Source organism: Callithrix jacchus, chromosome 6 (assembly GCF_049354715.1).
Source record: "Callithrix jacchus isolate 240 chromosome 6, calJac240_pri, whole genome shotgun sequence".
NCBI lineage: Eukaryota > Metazoa > Chordata > Mammalia > Primates > Cebidae > Callithrix > Callithrix jacchus.
The window spans coordinates 23,721,460-23,741,951 of record NC_133507.1 but is presented as its reverse complement, the minus strand read 5'-3'; the positions used below and the strand labels follow the sequence as shown (position 1 = coordinate 23,741,951).

Here is a 20,492-nt window from a genome sequence, read left to right as displayed (position 1 = left end):
TGTATCCCCAGGTCCTAGCCCAAAATCTGGCACAGAGTAGATGCTCAATAACGTCTGCTAAATGGGACTGGGTGCGGTGGCTCACGCCTATAATCCTAGTACTTTTCGGGGCTGAGGTGGGTGGATCACAAGGTCAAGAGATCAAGACCATCCTGGTCAACATGGTGAAACCCTACCTCTACTAAAAATACAAAATTAGCTGGGCATGGTGGCGCAGGCCTGGAGTCCCAGCTACTTGGAAAGCTGAGGTAGGAGAATTGCTTGAACCCAGGAAGCGGAGGTTGTGGTGAGCTGAGATTGCGCCATTGCACTCCAGCCTGGGTAACAAGAGAGAAACTCCGTCTGAAAAAAAAAAAAAAAGTCTGCTAAATGTATGTGAAAGCTTTTGGTAGGTGGGGAAGTGACCAGGCACTCCAGGCAGAGTGACCAGCATAAGCAAAGACAGAATGTCTGTACTATAAACTAATGTCCAGGGTGCAAGAATGTGATCTCTGGTGAAAGTGAGGCTGGAAAAATCCTTAGAGCCTAGAATGACAAGTGGAAGACAACGTCTTCTTACACAGCATTCTTTCTACATCCAGACCCACCACAGTTGTGTGTGAAGGGTCATATTTGCTGTTTTACTTCTGAAAGCCTGCCTGGTATTACTGACTGTTCTAGCAAGAGACAGTAGTGGTGAAGATATATCTGGCCATAAAACAGCCCGAATAGGCCATCCTGACTGAAAGAGCTGCTTGATGAACATCCATTTACCTAGCTAGGAACAGCTGGGTCATCTCTCAAGCTTAACAGTGGTAAATGTCATAGGAAGAGGCCAGGCCCTCGGATTCTGAAATCAGCCTTCATGCCACATTCTGAGAGGTTAGCTGGACTTGGCAAAAGCTTATGCAAATACCAATAAATGAACTCAGGATAACAGAGACTTTCTTCCAAGCCCTGGCTCTCTAAGAAGGAAGCCTGTGACTCCTTAAGAAAAATGATAAATGCCAATACTTCTCCCATCAAGAAGACACAAGAGTCTAAGGATGTACACAAAAAAGAAGGAAGGATTAACATTTAAAAATCTGGGAAGGGTACATGGTGTTTAAGTGGAACCGTGGAGAAAGTTTTCAGATTCTATTTGGCAAAACCAAGAAAATGTTCTTACTAAATAACAGGAAAGTACAGATCACTTTAATGATTCATATGCTCTGCCTCTAAATAATTGCTCAACAACAATGCTAACTGAAGCTACTGCCTCTGGCTCCAGTGCATGATTATACTGAACATTTAATATACGCTATTTCAGACCACTGGGGAAAGACAGTACAGTGTCTATGAAATGGGGCTCCTGTCCTGGAGGAGCTTACAATATGCCAGGAACTGTGAAGCCATATTCACAAACTTACACAAACAGTATGAGGCTGCAAATGCTGAGTGGCAGCAGAATTTGTGAAGATGGTAAGACTCAGATAAACAGAAATAAACTGAGATAATACAAGTGGAAACACTCAGCAAAGGAGGAAAAATAATACTTTTACACAACTGGTTGTGAATGAGGAAAGTTTTTTTTTTGAGATGGAGTCTCTGTCACTCAGGCTGAAGTGCAGCGGCACAATCTCAGCTCACTACAACCTCTGCCTTCTGGGTTCAAGCAGTTCTACTGCCTCTGCCTCAAAAGTAGCTGGGATTATAGGCACACACCATCACAGCTGCCTAATTTTTGCAATTTTAGTAGAGCTTCACCATGTGGGCCAGGCTGGTCTCAAACTCCTGACCTCAAGTGATCCGCCTGCCTTGGCCTCTCAAAGTGCTGGGATTACAGGTGCGAGCCACCGTGCCTGGTCTGAGTAGGGAAAGTATTAATGTCTTCCTCCCAATAAGTGTATACAGGGGAGGGATCAGACAGATGAAGACATAAATACATGGATGTCTGCACTCATAAGGATGCTCACCCTTAGTGGGATTTAAAGTCTGAATTCAATGTAGGCAAAAGGTAGGATGAACACAAAATTTATCATCCAAACGAAGCATTTCTGTTCTTCTGTGTAAGAGAAAATAAAGAAGAAGGGGAAAAAAAAGCATTTCTGAAAGTAAAAGGCAGGCTACAACTAATTATTAATAACAGGTGGTAATTATCCAAAATAGGCAGACTGGCACACTGCAGGGGACCAGTACACAAACAATGGGGAGCCACTGAGTAAGTATTTCTGGATTCAGGTGATGCCAATGAAAATGGAATAGTGGTGTCAATGGAGGACTTAGACCGTGACTAGATATGGTGGGGAAATGGCAAATCTTAATGAATATGTCTTCAAAGAAAACATGAAATTTGGAGGGGAAATGTTCAGGAACTTGAGTTTAAAGACGGGACAATCAAGTGGAAGTGTCCAGAGGAAACAGAGACATGGAACCAGAGCTGAGGACAGGCACCGGAAATAATATAAAGAGATTTATTCACCCAAGTTGTAAGGACAGACAAGTAACAGCCAAAGAGGTAACCCATTATCAATTTCTCATGTCAAGTTCGAACAGTTTTCATACTCTTCTTCAATTCCCTTCACTCACAATGGTTGAGCCTTCCCCATTCTCTACTTGCCCTGCAGATCCAAGAGCTTATCACTCCATTCAATTAGCAAATGAAACCTCTCTGGCGTTTCTTACATTTTCAAAGAGCTTTTAGGATATATTTGCTAATAAAATCTCCCATTTCAAGTCTTAAATTTAGTACTAAACAAGACAAGATAAAAATTGGGATTATAATACCCCTCCCCACAAGTAATCTTTTAATTTTTGGCTAATGGAGTGATTAAAATATTATTAAATGATTTGATTATCTTTTCAGAGAAATTTAGTTGTTGCTTGAAGCTAGAGCATCCAGCTGTAGTTGGTACAAAAACCAGTGTACTGATTAGGCCGAGCAGTGAACTAACTGCATCTTCCACAGGTGACGAGGGGAATATGGAATAAACAGCAATTTTCTACCATTCCACACAGGGAATGTTCAGCCTCTGGCTCGTGAGAAAATATAAGTACTCTATAAGTCTCACAGACAGGTTCAAAAAAGCATTTGTTAGCAGTGATTTGCCAAGTTTCATACTCTGTGAGAATATTAGGAGCCCATATCCAAAGTTAGAAGGCTAAAGCCTGGTTAATGGGTTTAGGAAAGCACTATTCTCCACAGGGGAGGGCTTCAGAAGAGTAATTGTCCCTGTTCTCGTGCCATTAGCACTACAGCACAGACTGGCTTCCCCTGCAGTCGAACAAATAACAGGAACCGTTCAAGTAGCCCCGCACAGAAAACTCACTTACTTAAAGATTTCACATGACTACAAGAGAACAGATAGAATTAAGAGTATTTTGTGCTAAAAACATATTGGTTTACTCTATGCTCCATTTTTCCCTCACTGCCTTCATATTAAAAGAAAACATACAATTGGGCTGTGCATTCACTACTTTAAACTGCCTGATTAAAGTCTGCATAGAGAAACGCAAATTCAGGTACTTGAGAGAACAGGTTCAGACAAATGAGAGTGTAAAGATAACAAGCAGAATGCTTTTCCCCAGCCCCTTCCTCTGCCTCTAGATGCTCACACACTTCCTTGGTGTAGAAAGGGTTATGACTTTTTATAACCAAGTGAGATTTTTCTGAACCTCTTAGCAACACTAGCTGGGTTTATACACACCTGAGTCATGTGAAGAATCTATTTTATGACTAAGAGATTTCCTATGAATATCAATGGCTTCACACACACACACACACACACACAACGGACAAACAAAAAACTGGTTCTTAGTATTACAGCAAGCTTCTTAGCTGGACTATTCACATGAAGGCTTTATATCCCCAAGGAGTACTAAGAACCAGCGAAGGAAGGCAAATTTCAGAAGCTTACCCAACAAATACAATTCAGGGATAAGGGGTTCAATGTGCAAAGTCTTTTATTTAAAATTTTAAAAGTTAAGACTTATGACCACCTCAGTATATGCCATTCCTATTAGAAGGAGGTATGACGGTTTCAAACTCGTGCAGAGCTGCATTGTCATTTACAAGTCTCTGTAGGCACTTTAGAAGTGAAGCTTGGCTTCAAAATACAAACACTGGGGGCTTTGGCTCAACCTTTTAATATAAAAAAGTCACTGATGTACAAAAATGTGAAAGTGTGACAATGACAACTATGAAATCCTGTGATTGAAAGTCCCCTCAAGTGCACTCTGTGGTGCACATGTGCCCACCCAAACAAACTCTGGCGTGGAAACGTAAACTAATGCAAACCAGTGCTACCAAGAAGCACCGACATGCGTGTTCTCCATTCCACCAATCACAGACCAGTATCTACTCCAAACATCCAGTAACGAAAGTATGGCATCTTCCCAGGAACAGCAAGGCAGACTTCTTACTCACGGTGGACCAGCACAAATAAACCCAGCAAAAAGAGCACTGCATACTAGAAAATAAACACAGAACCATGAGTCAGAGAAACGCTGAAAAGTTCAGGGGTTCTTAGAGTTAATTAACAAGCTGGTCTTTGTGACTATATTGCTAAACTATCCAATTATTCTTTAATCTTTTAACTGTAATCTACTTAAAAGTTTCCAAAACTAAGCAAAAGATACTTCTTTATTTTTTTATTTTTATTTTTACTTTTTTTTTTGAGACAGAGTTTCGCTCTTGTTACCCAGGCTGGAGTGCAATGGCGCGATCTCGGCTCACCGCAACCTCCGCCTCCTGGGTTCAGGCAATTCTCTGCCTCAGTCTCCTGATTAGCTGGGATTACAGGCACGCGCCACCATGCCCAGCTAATTTTTTGTATTTTTAGTAGAGACGGGGTTTCACCATGTTGACCAGGTCTTGATCTCTTGACCTCGTGATTCACCTGCCTCGGACTCCCAAAGTGCTGGGATTACAGGCGTGAGCCACCACGCCTGGCCATATTTCTTTAAATAATTTTTCCTTTTTTTTTTTTGAGACAGCATCTCACTTTGTCACCCAGGCTGGAGTGCAGTGATGCGATGTTGACTCACTGCAACCTCTACCTCCAAGATTCAAGCAATTCTCGTGCCTCAGCCCCGCCAGTGGCTGGGACTACAGGCGTGCACCACCACTCCTGGCTAATTTTTTGTATTTTTAGTAGAGACAGGATTTTGCCATGTTGGTGACCAGGCTGGCCTCAAAGTTCTGACCTCAGGTGATCCACCTGTCTCAACCTCCCAAAGTGCTGGGATTACAGGCATGAGCCACTGTGCCTGGCCTAATAATGTTTTTTTTTTTTTTTTCAAATAGAGACGGGATTTCACTATGTTGCCCAGGCTGGTCTTGAACTCCTGAGCTCAAGTGATCCACCCACTTAAGCCTCCCAGAGTGCTGAAATTACAGGTGTGAGCCACCACGTATAGCCCAAAAGATCACATTTTTAACAAAACATACAATATAGGCCCTTACCTTAAATTTAGGATAGTCATTCATGAGGATCGTCACAATTCCAATGTAAGGAACAAATCTAAAACAAACAAGAAACTGATTATCACAGAATTTCCTATGTAAAGCAGCTGTTGCCATTCAGTCTTTTCTATAGAATACTAACTTTTCAGTTCACAAAGTCCATTTCTATATACTGCCCTATTTGATCCTTTTGAAAGCCCAAGTGATAGGAAAGTTAGGAATATCACCATTTTAGAGATGAGGAAACAGATGATCATGCCCAAGGCACATGGCTTCCATGTGGCAGAACCAGCACCAGATAACTCCAAGGTCTTAGATCTCCAGTTAGTGACTCTAACGCTATATGTTCATACAGTGCTAGGGGTTAGGTTTATCATCATAACCTTCAGGAGGCTGCCAATCTAGTTGGGGAGACAAAGCAAGCACAGCCAGATTCTTATATCTTTCCCAGATTGACTAAGTCAGGGAATTTCTGAAAGGTGGAGCCCAAAATATGAAAATCCAAGAAGCACGATTTTAGTGTGAGAAGCACATATAGGTATGTGATGGCAAATAAAATCCCTCCTCAGGGTTCATGCTTTAGTATCAACCCCTGGGATCTTGAAGAGCTGAAAACTAACAGTCGTTAAAGAATGGCATGGCTAAGCTCTAAGAGGATGGACAAAGATTTTCTATATCTTTATTATATATATAATTTTTCCTTTTAAATGCAATAACTTTTTAATGCTATTTCTTTTGTCTCATTTTTAACACTCCCATAAAAGCAATAGCTTTCAGTGAAAGTAAATCACCTAATTTAAGAACATAATGGCAAATGCCTCACAGTAAAGTGCAGATTAAGAGCTATAAAAGCATCTGTGGTTTCTACTGAAACATTTAGCTGCTAATTCTGATTGGATGATCAGTACGCAGCCATTCTCATACATACACAGAGACTTTGCTACCTCCATGCAATGATATCTATGCCTGAAGAACCACAATCCTTGGCTCCCAGCAAGCCCATAGGCTGCTTGTGAATAAATAATTCATGAATTTTTTTTTTTTTTTTTGAGACATGGTCTCACTCTGGCACCCAAGCTGGAATGCAGTGGTGTGATCATAGCTCACTACAGCCTTGAATTCCTGGGCTCAAGCAATCCTCCCACCTGAGGTTCCCAAGTAGTTGGGATTACAAGTGCATGTCACCATGCCTGGCTAATTAAAATTTTTTTTTTTGTAGAGATAGCATCTCACTACATTGCTCAGGCTGGTCTCAACTCCTGGGCTCAAGCTGTTCTCCCACCTTGGCCTCTTCAAGTGCTGAGATTACAGGTGTGAAACACCACATACAACCCAAAACTTTTTAAGGTTGGCTTTGCTTTGCCCACTCTAAGTGAAATGAAAGCAACTTGGTCTTTGGAAGTATTATAGGCAAGACCTAAGGATGCCAGAATATGACGAGGCAGTCCAAAGTCAAATGAAAGATTTAAGTGTCTGTAGTACTGTTACCCTCCATGGACAGAAATAAGCAAAGAGTTGATAATCAAGTGCATAATGCTGCTATCATCATACTAAATTCAAACCATTTGCACTTTTGCCTATTTTGCGCAGATAAACTCAGGCTAAAGCAGAGTCGCTAAAAAGCAGGAGGTTTAAAATAAGTGAAATGAATGCCATCCACAAAGCCAACTCCAACACCAGCCTGTGCCAAGTTAATATCTAGAACGTAAGATGCATTTCATGTGGTTAAATACATTTCCCTGGGAATTCTTGGGATGAATGGTACTGGTGAGGAAGTAGGCTCAGAAGAAAGCACTATCTCCTGATGCTCATAGAGATCATTAGGCAAGAGGCCAAACGAAGAGTAAAGAAAAGATACCACAACAATTAAGAAGAGACCCCAGCACGATTTTGTCAAATGTCAAAAGGGGTTTATACCGGGAAGTCTGGAATCCAGCAGCCAACTAAATGAGAGAGTAAGAGAATATGTAATGACCAGAAAGTAATCATCTTGTTTCTAGAATGACTTGTTTCAAATTAAGTAAAAAGTAGATTCAAGAAGTCTTAGCCATAAAACTGATTTCAGTCAACAGAGAGCTCAACTACTCTACTCCTTCCATAGTCAGCATTTCTGTTCCCCAGTCCTCTGCCAGTCTTTCTTTTTCTCCTGTTGCTTTCTATTCCTTCTTGACTAATGGGTGCACTTGAGTTTTTCAGCTTCCTGAATTTAGAAAGAAATCACTTCTTGAATACTTAATTGGTTCAGTATTAGTTTCGTTTTCTAAAATTGTTTTTATTCCATGCTACAACATGAATAAGCCTTAAACACATTATGCTAGGTGAAAGAAGCCAGACACACTTCTGCTTATATGAAAAGTCCAGAACAGGCAAATCCACAAAGACAGAAAGCAGATTAGTGGCTGTCATGGGCTACAGGAAGTAGGGGATGGGGAGTGACTGTTAATGAGTACAGAGTTTTATTTTTGGGGTGATAGAAATGTTCTGGAATTAGATAGTGGCGATGATTGCACAATCTTGTGAATATACTGAAACCCACTGAATTGTACTGTTTAAGATGGTGAATTTTATATTCTAATATATGTAAATTATATATCAATAAGAAAATTTAAATTATTTTAAAATAGAGCCTTAGGCCTCAATGTAAAATTGTTTTAGTGTGCAGCTGTTAAATAAAAAAAAAAAAAAAAGGAGACCAGACTAACATGGTGAAACTCTGTCTCTACTAAAAATACAAAAAATTAGCCAGGCATGGTGGCACATGCATGGTGTAATCCCAGCTAATTGGGAGGCTGAGGCAGGAGGACTGCTCGAACCTGGGAGGCGGAGGTTGCAGTGAGCTGAGATCGCACCACTGTACTCCAGCCTGGGCTACAAGAGTAGTAAAACCCTGTCTCAAAAAAAAAAAAAAAAAAAATTTTTTTTAAAGGCATAAAGGAGGCCAGGCACAGTGGGCTAGGCAGAGTGGCTCACACTTGTAATCCCAGGACTTTGGGAGGCCAAGTTGGGAGGACTGCTTGAGCCCAGGAGTTCAAGAGCAGCCTGGGCAACATAGGGAGACCCCCGTCCCTACAAAAAAATTTAACAAATACATGAAGGTGCTGGGCTGGGTGGTTCATGCCTATAATCTCAGTACTTTGGGTGCCAAGGCAGGAGGATCACTTTAGCCCATGAGTTCGAGACCAGCCTGGGCAACATAGGGAGAACCTATCTCTACAAAAATTTTAAAAATTAGCCAGCTGTGATGGCATACATCTGTGGTCCTAGCTACTCAGAAGGCTGAGGTGGGAGAATTGCTTGGGCCTGTGAGGTGGAGGTTGCAGTGAGCCATGATTGTGCCACTGCACTCCAGCCTGGGTGACAGAGTGAGACTCTGTCTCAAGGAAAAAAAAGCATAAAGACATTTGTACTACAGTAACAGACTTGCCTGTGGAAAAGCTCCATTCTCAAAGTTTGGGTACAGCCTGACTTTGAAATACCAGTTTAGTGTCTTATGAACACAGTTCCCACAAAAGAAAGTGATATGTTCCATTATGTGTCAAGCTCAGTAGAGGTACAAGTAATGGAAAGTAAATTTATATAGTTATGATTCTGTGCTCCTGCTGTTCATGTCTCAGTTGTTTATTTATACGGAAACCTTCTTAACACAGAGTATTAGACTATTACATTTTTAATTAAAAGCCCAAAATGGTCTCTATTTTCAATGTTGGGATTTTAAAAATAGCATTAAAGGGCTGGGCGTGGTGGCTCATGCCTGTAATCCCAGCACTGTGGGAGGCTGAGGCGGGTGGATCACAAGGTCAGGAGTTTGAGACCTGCCTGACCAACATGGTGAAACCCTGTCTCTACTAAAGATACAAAAATTGGCTGGGTGTGGTGTGCATGCCTGTAATCCCAGCTACTTGGGAGGCTGAGGCAGGAGAATCGCTTGAACCAGGGAGGCAGAGGTTGCAGGGAGCCAAGATCGTGCCACTGCACTCCAGTCTGGACAACAGAGACTCTGTCTCAAAAAAAAAAAAAAAAAAAAAAAGCATTAAATAGTGTGGACTCTTTCAGAAATTTTCCAGGAGACAAGTTATTTTAGTGAAAGCACAGCTCCCCTAATCTTTCATAGATAATGAATCTTTTACCCAATCAAAGGGCCAGAGTGAATAGACAGAGCTGTAGTAAACACTTAAAAATCAAGACCCAGGCTGGGTGCAGTGGCTCACACCTGTAATCCCAGCACTTTAAGAGGCTGAAGTAGGAAGGTCACTTGAAGCCAGGGGTTCTAAACCAGCCTGGCCAACATGGCAAAACCCTGTTTCTATTAAAAATATAAAAATTAGGCAGGAGTGGTGACATGCACCTCTGATTCCAGCTCACTCAGGTGGCTGAAACATGAGAATCATTTGAACCTGGGAGGTGGAGGCTGCAATGAGACAAGATTGCTCTACTACATTCCAGTCTGGGCAACAGAGCAAGATCCTCCAGCCTGGGCAAAAGAGTAAGACTCTGCCTCAAAAAAAAAAAAGAATCAAGACTCGGGTAAAGGAACACTCAGTTATACTATCAGGAGTATAATTAAAATAGGCTTGGCAAAATTTGTCAAAATCCTTAACATATGAGTATCCTTCACCCAGTAATTCCACTTCTAGGAATTTGCTCTGAAGAATGATTGGGTAGACGTGTTGACATATACATAACAAGGGTATTTATCATAACATTGTTCACAATAAAAAATCTGGAAACAATCAGAATACCTAATAACAGGAGACTGAATAAAATCTACATGGTCTATCCATAGGGTAGACTATATGGTCTTTTCATACAGTGGAATAGCACACGGCTTTGCAAATGATGATATGAAGATAAATATATTGATTTGTAAATATACTAGTAATTTTTTGGGTAAAAAAGGGGTTAAAAGATAGGGTGACCATTCTCCTTTCATACACAAAATGAGTTTATGTTTTTATAAATATGTACATACTAGGGTCAGGTGCAGTGGTTCATGTCTGTAATCCAAGCACTTTGAGAGGCCAAGATGGGTGGATCACTTGAAGCTGGGAATTTGAAACCAGCCTGGCCAACATATCAAGACTCCATCTCTACTAAAAATGCAAAAAATTAGCTGGGCATGGTGACACACACCTGTAATCCCAGCTACTCTGGAGGCTGAGGCACAGAATCTCTTAAACCCAGGAGGCGGAGGTTGCAGTGAGCCGAGATCATGCCACTGTTACTCTAACCTGGGTGACAGAGCAAGGCTCTGTCTCAAAAAAAAAAAAAAGGCAAAAAAAGTACATACTAATATTTTTATCTCTACACATAAAGGCTAATAGAATGTAAACCAAAAGTTAATAGTAAATATTTGTGGAGAGCAAGAAAAAGGAGACAAGTTACTTTGCTTTTTGATTATTGGTATTTCCTTATGTTTCTACATAAATTTGTACATTTATAATTTGAGGAAAACCAAAAAGACTCAAAGAGATTGGTAAGTTTAAATAACCACATTAGCAGCATCTTGGGAACTGAGGAAGATGGGGACTATTATTTCTCAGAAGAACTGATGACCTAATTTGGATTATAAAAGTATTTTCAGATCTATCACAGGAAAAGTTCCCTTAAAGTGGGGACATATAAGAAAAAAAAAAACCAACTCTGCAGCAGACAAAGCACAATGATACTGGTTCTGATCTGATCTTTTGGGCCCCAAACTGAGCACCTCCCATGCTGTAACCGAGGCAGGTTTCACTTAGTAACTCGTACTTCCTTCTCTATGGAAACTGTGTTTCTCAGGCCTGCTCACTGGTATAGTAACTCTATATCCATCGTCTGTCCTAGGTCAAAAGGAGCAGAGGTTCTGACATTGGCAGGAGTGCCATGTAGCATCTAAATAGTGAGAATTAGCAACTATCCATTTCAGAAATGTTATGCTAGTAATTTTTCTATGATGGTTAAGGTGGACTACGCAGCCAGCCACTTATGATCATCAGTATAATCTTAGATACACAACCTAACTCATTTGTTTCCTCATCTGTAGAATGGGAATATTAGGGTTGCTCTGAGGTTAAAATGTGGTAATACTTGTAAAGTACTTAAAATGAGTCCCTGGTACACAATAAGCCCTAATAAATGTAAGTTATTGTTAATACTATTAATAACATTAAGGGAGCAACAATGCCATACTTCCTTAATTCCAACAACTTACAATTCCTGTCCTCCACTGATCTGTTCTCCTGATAAAATCTGAAACAAACAGGCTTAATATAACTTTTTAATTTCATTTTACCTCATCGATTTCAAGACTAGAAATATTATGGATTAAATTAATATTATAAAACTAATTTAGATGAACACTTTAAGTTGTTGACTCAGTAATTCTTAAGAAATGTAAGTTTCTGGTGAAACCCTGTCTCTACTAAAAAATACAAAAATTAGCCAGGCATGGTGGCAGGCTCCTGTAAACCCACTACTTGAAAGGCTGAGGCAGCAGAATCGCTTGAACTCAGGAGACGGAGGTTGCAGTGAGCAGAGATCGTGCCATTGCACTCCAGCCTCCCGGGTGGCAGAGCAAGACTCTGTCTCAAAAAAAAAAAAAAAAAAAAAAAAAAGAAATGTAAGTTTCATAAAGCAAGACTGATACAGCGCTGATAGTGCTCTAGACCCCCAGAGCCTAGCACAGTATAGACATCAGAGCACATGGAAGGTGCCCAATATTTCTTGAGTGAACCAAATAAGTGAACACACTTTTTTTTTTTTGAGGCTGGAGGCAGTGGTGCAATCTCGGCTCACTACAACCTCTGCCTCCTCCGTTCAAGCACCTCTCCTGCCTCAGCCTCCTGAGTAGCTGGGACTACAAGCAAGCGCCACCACACCCGGCTAATTCTTTATATTTTTAGTAGAGATGGTGTTTCACCATGTTAGCCAGGATGATCTGCCTGCCTCAGCCTCCCAAAGTGATGGGATTACAGGCATGAGCCAAAGTGCCCATCCAAGTGAACACATTTTTTTAAACTGTCACATCCAATTCACCATCTCATCACTAGTATTCAATTCTTTTATTGCACCCCAGTTCCTCACCTCTGGAGTAGTATACCTGAAGTTTTAGATACTTTTTAACAATTTTCAAAGGACACAAGAGTCATTTGGTGGAACCAGAACCAAATCTCTACATTCAACTGTATATGATCAAACAATATAATTGAGAGTGCCACGCTTCAAGTGACATAAAAAGTTTGAGATGCTCCCTGCTATACTTACCCCCTGGCTCTCCCCACCACATCTTTTTTCTCTAGCCAATGTTGTCCTTGTTTATAGAGGCCTCGGTCATCAACTGCATTATTATCGCCTTTGGTCAAAAACTTGATATGTCCATTTTGCCTTAAAAGAATAAATGAAATCCAAGTCATCAAATACTTTCATGGCATTTAAAGCACAAAATCTGTTCTTATTAACCAAAAATGTTTGTGGAACTGGTGTATCTTAAAACCATTCTTGTGTCAAAATAATTATTTATGGAGCTACAAGAATGTTAATAGCTGTGTTGTTTATAACCAACTAAAAATCCAACTCCTACTAAGGAGTTCAAATATTATGTAAGCATTAAAATAATGGTATAGAAGAATAATGACAAGATTGTATAAATTTTATTAAATGAAGAAAAGAATACAAAATAGCATGTACAGTACAATCTCATTTTTATATTAAAATATATACACACTACCAATTTTCTAGAAATACAAAGGGCAAAGGAATACAATAAACTAGCTCACAGGATATAATTGGCAAGATACAGACTATGGGAAACTACAGAATAACCAAATTTCTCCAACCAATGACTTGCAAGAAATGAAGAAAAGTTAGGGAAATAATTACAGATTAAACAAGAGACTATAAAGCCACGTCAACCAATTGTAGCTGAGGACTTTATCTGGGTCAAGTTTCAAACAAATTGTTTAAGAAAGTTATAACACAACTGGGGATTTGAACAAATGTCAAAAACTTGATGACACTAAAGAATTGTTTGGCCAGGTGCAATGGCTCATTCCTGTAATCCCAGCACTTCGGGAGGTCAAGGTGGGTGGATCACTTGAGCTTAGGAGCTCAAGACCAGCCTGGGCAACATGGCAACACAAAAAAATACAGAACAAAACAAAAAATACAAAAAAAATTAGCCGGGTGTGATGACATGTGTCTGTGGTCCCAGCTGAGGTGAGAGGATCACCTGAGCCCAGGGAGACTGAGGCTGCAGTCTAGCCTTGGCGATAGTGAGACACTGTCTTGAATAACAAGTAATAATAACACAGGAGAGGGGAAAAGGTGGGAGTAGAGATGGAGCAGAATTGGCTACATATTAATCATCAGTGGGATGGGGTGATAGATACACCGGGGTTCCTTATATTCTTCTCTGCATGTCAGAAACTCACCAAATTCAGAAAATAAAAGCAAAAAAAAAAAAAAGGTATTAGACAATACCTAAAATAATATAGACCAATGGATAAAAAGACCAATGGATAAGCAGTGGCTGTCCATAGCTTTCTTTAGATTACCTTTATCTTCTTACTTTTTTTCTCCAACAAACATGTATTACTTTTATATTAGGAAAAAATGTTAGTTTTAAAAGAAGAAATACCTCAATTCTTCAGACATGCCAGGGTTTACAAAAACAGCATTTGCTTGATCCGAAAAATTATTAGTTTAATTCTACTAAAGAACCATAAAGTTTGTAGTAATTTTAAACTTTAACTGAAAGCAAATGTGTATTTTACAGTTGATAAAGACTAGCTGAAAATTAATTCATGTGCATTCGGATTGACCACTGTAGTAGAAAGAAGAAAATTAGCTTCAGATTTCTAAAGGCTAATATCCACTTAGATTCTAAATCAGAAACTGGCTCATTAGTGCTAAATCTGCAGAGAAAACTAAATTGGGAGGTGTTGCAAACACCAAAGACGGTTAAGTGCAAACAGTCACATTAAAAATAAGATTCCAGTTAGAAAAAAATGCAAATATATGCAGAGAAAAATAATCTGTAGTTGACAATTCAGTAAGAGAAACAGAAAAATCCTGAAGGGTAACAGAGGACAGGTGCTAGGAGGGGCTCGCTGCAAGAGTGAAAGTCAGGAGCAGTAGGAAGGAAAAGTGAATTCAACCCAGTCAACAGTATCAACTCCACACATGCAGAAAAGGCAAATCAGATATGAGAGAAAACCTAGGAAATGGGGAACTCCCCAGAGAAAGAAGTCTCTGGGCTATTCTCAAAGACTTGATTTGCCGGCAAAACAAACAAACATATTAACACACCCAATTTCCCCTTCTGGGATGTAATCAGGAGACACTACTAGAGCTTTTTTGAAAAAGCATAGATATCCTTCATCTACTTAATGGTGGAACAAATATTCTCTGATGGCAACCAGTTCTTTTAGACTTATGTTTTAATTTTTTTGAGACCAAGTTTTCCTCTTGTTAACCAGGCTAGAGAGCAATGGCGTGATCTCAGCTCACTGCAACCTCCACCTCCTGGATTCAAACCGTTCTCCTGCCTCAGCCTCCAGAGCAGCTGGGATTAAAGGCGTGCACCAACATGCTGGCTAATTTTTGTATTATTGGTAGAGATGGGTTTTCACTGTGTTGTTCAGGCTGGTATAGAACTCCTGACCTCAGTTAATCTGCATGCCTTGGCCTCCCAAAGTGCTGGGTTTATGGGCATGAGCCAACCCCCGCCTGCCCTTATTAGACCTATTAAGAAAAAATAAAACCCCAGCTGGGCATGGTGGCTCACACCTATAATCTCAGCACTTTGGGAGGCCGAGGCAGGCGGATTACAAAGTCAGGAGTTCGAGACCACCCTGGCCAACATGGTGAAACCCCGTCTCTACCAAAAATACAAAAATTAGCTCGGTATGGTGGCACACACCTGTAATCCTAGCTACTTGGGAGGCTGAGGCAGGAGAATTGCTTGAACCCAGGAGGCAGAGATTGCAGTGAGCCTAGTTTGTGCCACTGCACTCCAGCCTGGGCGACAAACTGAGACTCCGTCTTAAAAAAAAAAAAGACCCGAAAAGCTAAATGGGTACAGAATAAGGTATCCATCTGCATGGGAGAAGCAAAGCTAAGGATTAAGTCATCCAGTGGTAAAATTTCTCTTTCCAAATACTTAATCACATGTCAGAGTATATCGTCAAATTATAATACCTCCTGATATGGTTTGGCTGTGTCCCTATCCAAATCTCATCATGAACTGTAGCTCCCGTAATTCCCATGTGTCATGGGAAGAACCCAGTGGGAGGTAGTGGAGTCACGGGGGCAGGTCTTTCCCAAGCCGTTCTCATGATAGTAAGTAAGTCTCATTAGATATGATGGCTTTATAAATGGGAGTTCCCCTGCACATGCTCTCTTGCCTGCCGACACGTAAGACATGCCTTTGCTTCTTTGCCTTCTGATTGTGAGGCCTCTCCAGCCATGTGGAACTGTGAGTCCATTAAACCTCCTTCCTTTATAAATTATCCAGTCTTGGGTATGTCTTTATTAGCAGCATGAGAATAGACTAATACACATCCTATAGGATGAACTTGCTAAAATACATACATTTTGAATATTATCGGGCCCCATATTTAAGAGCAATGTTAATACTATTAAACCAAATGGGGCTGGGTTTGGTGTCTCACGCCTGTAATCCCACTTTGGGACTACAGCACTTTGGGAGGCAGAGGTGGGTGAATCATTTGAGGTCAGGAGTTCAAGATCAGCCTGGCCAACATGGTGAAACCTTGCCTCTACTAAAAAGACAAAAATTAGCCGGGCATGGTGATGGGTGCCTGTAATCCCAGCTATTCAGGAGGCTGAGGCAGGAGAACTGCTTGAACCCAGGAGGCAGAGGTTGTAGTGAGCCAAAATCGTACCACTGCACTCTAGCCTGGGTGACAGAGCGAGACTCTGCCTCATAAAAAACCAAAAAACCTAAATGGTCATTCCAGATTACAAGTACCATATATCTTAAAATGTCAGAATTCTGTATAAAATTATTTTTAAAATTTAAGAAATTTCCAATTAACATATTATCTGTCTATGAACCCAGAAATAGTTTTATTTTATTTTCATTTTTATTTTTCCTGATTGCTCTTACAATACAGAAAGTTTTAAACTGAAGTCTATAACTCATTCAATTTCTTTCTCTTTCTTTTTTTGTTTTTGAGATAGGGTCTCACTCTGTTGCCCAGGATAGAGTAAAGTAGCATGATCTTGGCTGACTGCAGCCTCAACCTCCTGAGCTCAAGTGATCCTCCTACCTCAGCCTCCTGAGTAGCTGGGACTACACTGTGCCCAACTATTTTTTTTTTGTAGAGACAGGGTCTCACCATCTGGTCTAGATGCCCAGGCTGGTCTAGAACTCCTGAGCTCAAGCACTCCACCTGCCTTAACCTCCCAAAGGGCTGGGATTATAGGCCTGAGTCACCATGCCCAGCCAAACTCACTCAATTTCAAAGGATCATAAATAAAAATGATTTCTCCTCCAGCTTAAACAAGGCCTGGGCTCAATTTGATTCTCTCTGATATATTCAGGGGAAAGTTGGTGAGAATATATATTCTCTCTGATATATTCAGCTTTGTTCACAACAGCCATTGCTGAGAATGAAACAACACAAATCCACGTTGAGAATCTGGAAAACACTGTATATGCTGAATAAACCTCAATAATTCCAAGGTACCAAGGTAAATTTCTTCTTTTTTCTTTTTTGAGATAGATTCTCACTCTGTCACCCCGGCTGGAATACAGTGGTGCAATCTTGGCTCACTGCAACCTCAGCCTCCCAGGTTCAAGTGATTCTCTTGCCTCAGCCTCCTGAGTAGCAGGGATTACAGGTACCCACCACCAAGCCCGGCTAATTTTCATATTTTTAGTAGAGACAGGTTTTACCATGTTGGCCAGGCTGGTCTTGAATTCCTGACCTCAGATGATCTGCCCACCTCAGACTCCCAAAGTGCTGGGATTATAGACGTGAGCCACTGCTCCCGACCCCAAAATAAATTTCTAAAAACTTAAAAGTTATTCCTTTCCAATCAATAATATAATGTTACTTTAAATTACAGTATTTCCACATACATACTAATATAGGATTTTGTTTTTTTAAAAAAGCAGTCATATCTTTATTTCACTGATGAAGACTGAATTCTTCTAGAATGTTTACAGGTATTTCAAAAAGCAATGGTTGACAGTTTCCTCTTCTTGAAGCGGAGGAAAAAAACTATTTTATAGGGTGGTAAAAATACTATTTACAGAAGGCTTACACAAATCTAAGAACTAAAATCTGCCAGGTGCAGTGATTTATGCCTGTGATCCAGCAATTTAGAAGGCCAAGTTGGGTGGATCACTTGAGGCCATGGGTTTGAGACCAGCCAGGGCAACATGGTAAAACCCTGTCTCTACTGAAAATAGAAAAATTAGCTGGGCATGGTGGCACATGCCTGTAATCCCAGATACTCAGGAGGCTGAGGGAGGAGAATCGCTCAAGCCGGGTAGGTGGAGGTTGCAGTGAGCCAAGATAGCTACATTGCATTCCAGCCTGGGTAACAGAGGGAAACTTATCTCAAAAAAAAAAAAAAAAAAAAAAAAAAAAAAATCAAAATCATGCCTACTCTTTCACTTCCCACTTCCCATCTATGTGTCCTCTAGGGTGCCTCCCTTTTCTTTCATTTCTTTCTTTTTCCTTTTTTGAGCCAGGGTTGCACTCTGTTGTCCAGGCTGGAATGCAGTGGCACAAACATGGCTCACTGCAGCCTCAAACTCCTGGGATCACACAATCCTCCCACATTAGCCTCCCAATTAGCTCCCAAACAGGCACATGCCACTACGCCCAGCTAATTTTTTTTTTTTCTGAGACTGAGTCTGGCTCTGTTGCGCAGCCTAGAGTGCAGTGGTGCAATCTCAGCTCACTGCAATCTCCACCTCCTGGGTTCAAGTGATTCTCTTGCCTCAGCCCCCTGAGTAGCTGGGATTACAGGCGCCTGCCACCACACCTGGCTACTTTTTGCATTTTAGTAGAGACAGGGTTTCACCATGTTGGCCAGGCTGGTCTCAAACTCCTGACGTCAGGTGCTCTGCCTGCCTCAGACTCCCAAAGCGCTGGGATTATAGATGTAAGCCACCATGCCCATCCTTCACTTTCTTTCTTTTTTAAAAAAATAGAGAAGGAGTCTCGCCATGTTGCCCAGGCTGATCTCCAACTCCTGAGCTTAAGCCATTCCCTCACTTTGGCCTCCCACAGTACTGGGATTGTGGGTGTGAGCCACTGTGCCCAACCAGAAGATTCTATTTAGGTTCTCTCTTTATGTTATAATTTTTTAGAATTATATACAGAGTCACTGACAGGTTGGGAAGTCAAAGGGAACCAAGAAGAACCTCTAGAAAAACTTTCAGGGAAATAAATGAACTAATACATAATTATTTATAGTTTTCAAAATGTTCATCAAATTTTCAAACATTCATAAAAATGAACTGGATGAAGGGCCTAGAGGTTCCTCACTCTGTCACAATCTTTAGGCTATCAAAACTAAATACTACAAACACTTAAACAAAAGTACTTAGAAAGAAAGATGATATATTTGCACATACTTTTCATGAATCTTCAAGACTCGGTGAACTATAGGAATTTCTCTTCCTTCTATCCTAAAAACAACAATTTCTCCCACTCTTATGGGATCTTCAACTCGGTTTGTTAGAAAGAGAAGATCTCCTCTATGAAATGCAGGTTCCATGCTGCCACTGGGAGAGAAAGAAAAATATATTAGCAAAAAGAAAGTATGAGATTAAATATACTTTCAAAATTAGATATTCAACAAAATTTAAAAATACCACTTTTGGAGTATACTCAATAACTCTTAATAACCATATCAAAATAAATGTGTATTGATCTCAAAATATGGTTTCCTGAGACTAAAGTTACACCAAAGTAACTTAAAAAAAATTATTTTAAAAAAATAATTAATGTTTAAAAAAATTATTAACCTTCACTAACTAGTTGCAATTCAAGCATTACTATTCAAAGAAGCTTAAATCTTGAAAAGGTCAGTGTTACTAATTCCTTAACCTTTTAAAATTTCAAATGACAGAATATAAAAGAGAATGAACTTTAAAAATAATGCCCTTATTCTCACTTCATCTGAAAACACTAAACATATTCAAATATGCAAATAAGAATGGGATCATCTTCCTCTGCCATTTATAAAGATAACAGCTGAGATGACCTTATAGGTTCAACTCATTTAAAAGGAAAAACAGCTCATCAAGTCAAAGAAGAACTGTCAGCTACAGAGATAACGCTTGTGTTATCAATTAACTTACTTTAAAAAGAGAAAAAAAGAAAACCAAGGAATAAGCAGAGATTTTTGCCTAAGAATTTCAGAAGCCAGGAAAAGATTTAATTTTATGGTAATGTGAGACTAACTTTTACCGAGTATCTTCTTACCTCTTACTTCTTCTATCCTACGCCAAGTCCTAAAAAGGTCCTAAGTTATTTGTACTAATTTATAAACCCTTTTTATCTACAAAGAAGTAGCCCATCAGTATTTTTCAGGAACTCAAGCTCCAGTTTTCAATAGCAACTGCTTAGATAAGAATAGAAAGACAGGAAATAAAAATTCAATGCGGGAATAAGGACAAAATCTAAACACTTTTGTTAAAAGACTTTCCTCCCTCTAAAGGGATATGGCAGTGGTTCTCAATGCTGCACACTGGAATGACCTAAGGAACTTTTTAAAAAATCTCAGCCTGCAGCTCACACCTGTAATCCCAGCACTTTGGGAGGCCAAGGTGGGCAGGTCACCTGAAATCAAGCGTTCGAGACCAGCCTGGCCAACATGGTGAAACCCAGTCTCAACTAATAATACGAAAATTAGCTGGGCATGGTGGCGCACGCCTGTAATCCCAGCTACTTGGGAGGCTAATGCAGGAAACCACTTGAACCCGGGAGGTGGAGGTTGCAGTGAGCCAAGATAGCACCATTGCATTCCAGCCTGAGCAACAAGAGCGAAACTCCATCTCAAAAAAAAAAAAAAAAAAAAAAGAAAGGAAAAAAAAATAGCTAGGTGT

At 40.3% G+C, this 20,492-nt stretch overlaps 1 protein-coding gene across 3 annotated transcripts in view; it reads right to left on the bottom strand.

The window, feature by feature from the left end:
* Window positions 1-3,903: 3,903 nt before the first annotated feature.
* SEC11A (SEC11 homolog A, signal peptidase complex subunit) overlaps window positions 3,904-20,492 on the bottom strand; it is a 44,376-nt gene continuing 27,787 nt past the window's right edge. For 2 of the 3 annotated variants that reach the window (XM_008998466.4, XM_002749166.5), the window contains 4 exons: window positions 19,017-19,166; window positions 12,665-12,784; window positions 5,423-5,480; window positions 3,904-4,427 (listed from right to left, as the gene is read on the bottom strand). In XM_008998466.4, the coding sequence (XP_008996714.1) occupies window positions 4,377-4,427; window positions 5,423-5,480; window positions 12,665-12,784; window positions 19,017-19,166 (379 nt within the window). In that variant the 3' untranslated portion in view covers window positions 3,904-4,376. Of the gene's footprint in view, window positions 4,428-5,422; window positions 5,481-11,612; window positions 11,651-12,664; window positions 12,785-19,016; window positions 19,167-20,492 lie in introns of all 3 variants that reach the window. The other variant, XM_008998465.4, reaches the window with a different exon arrangement.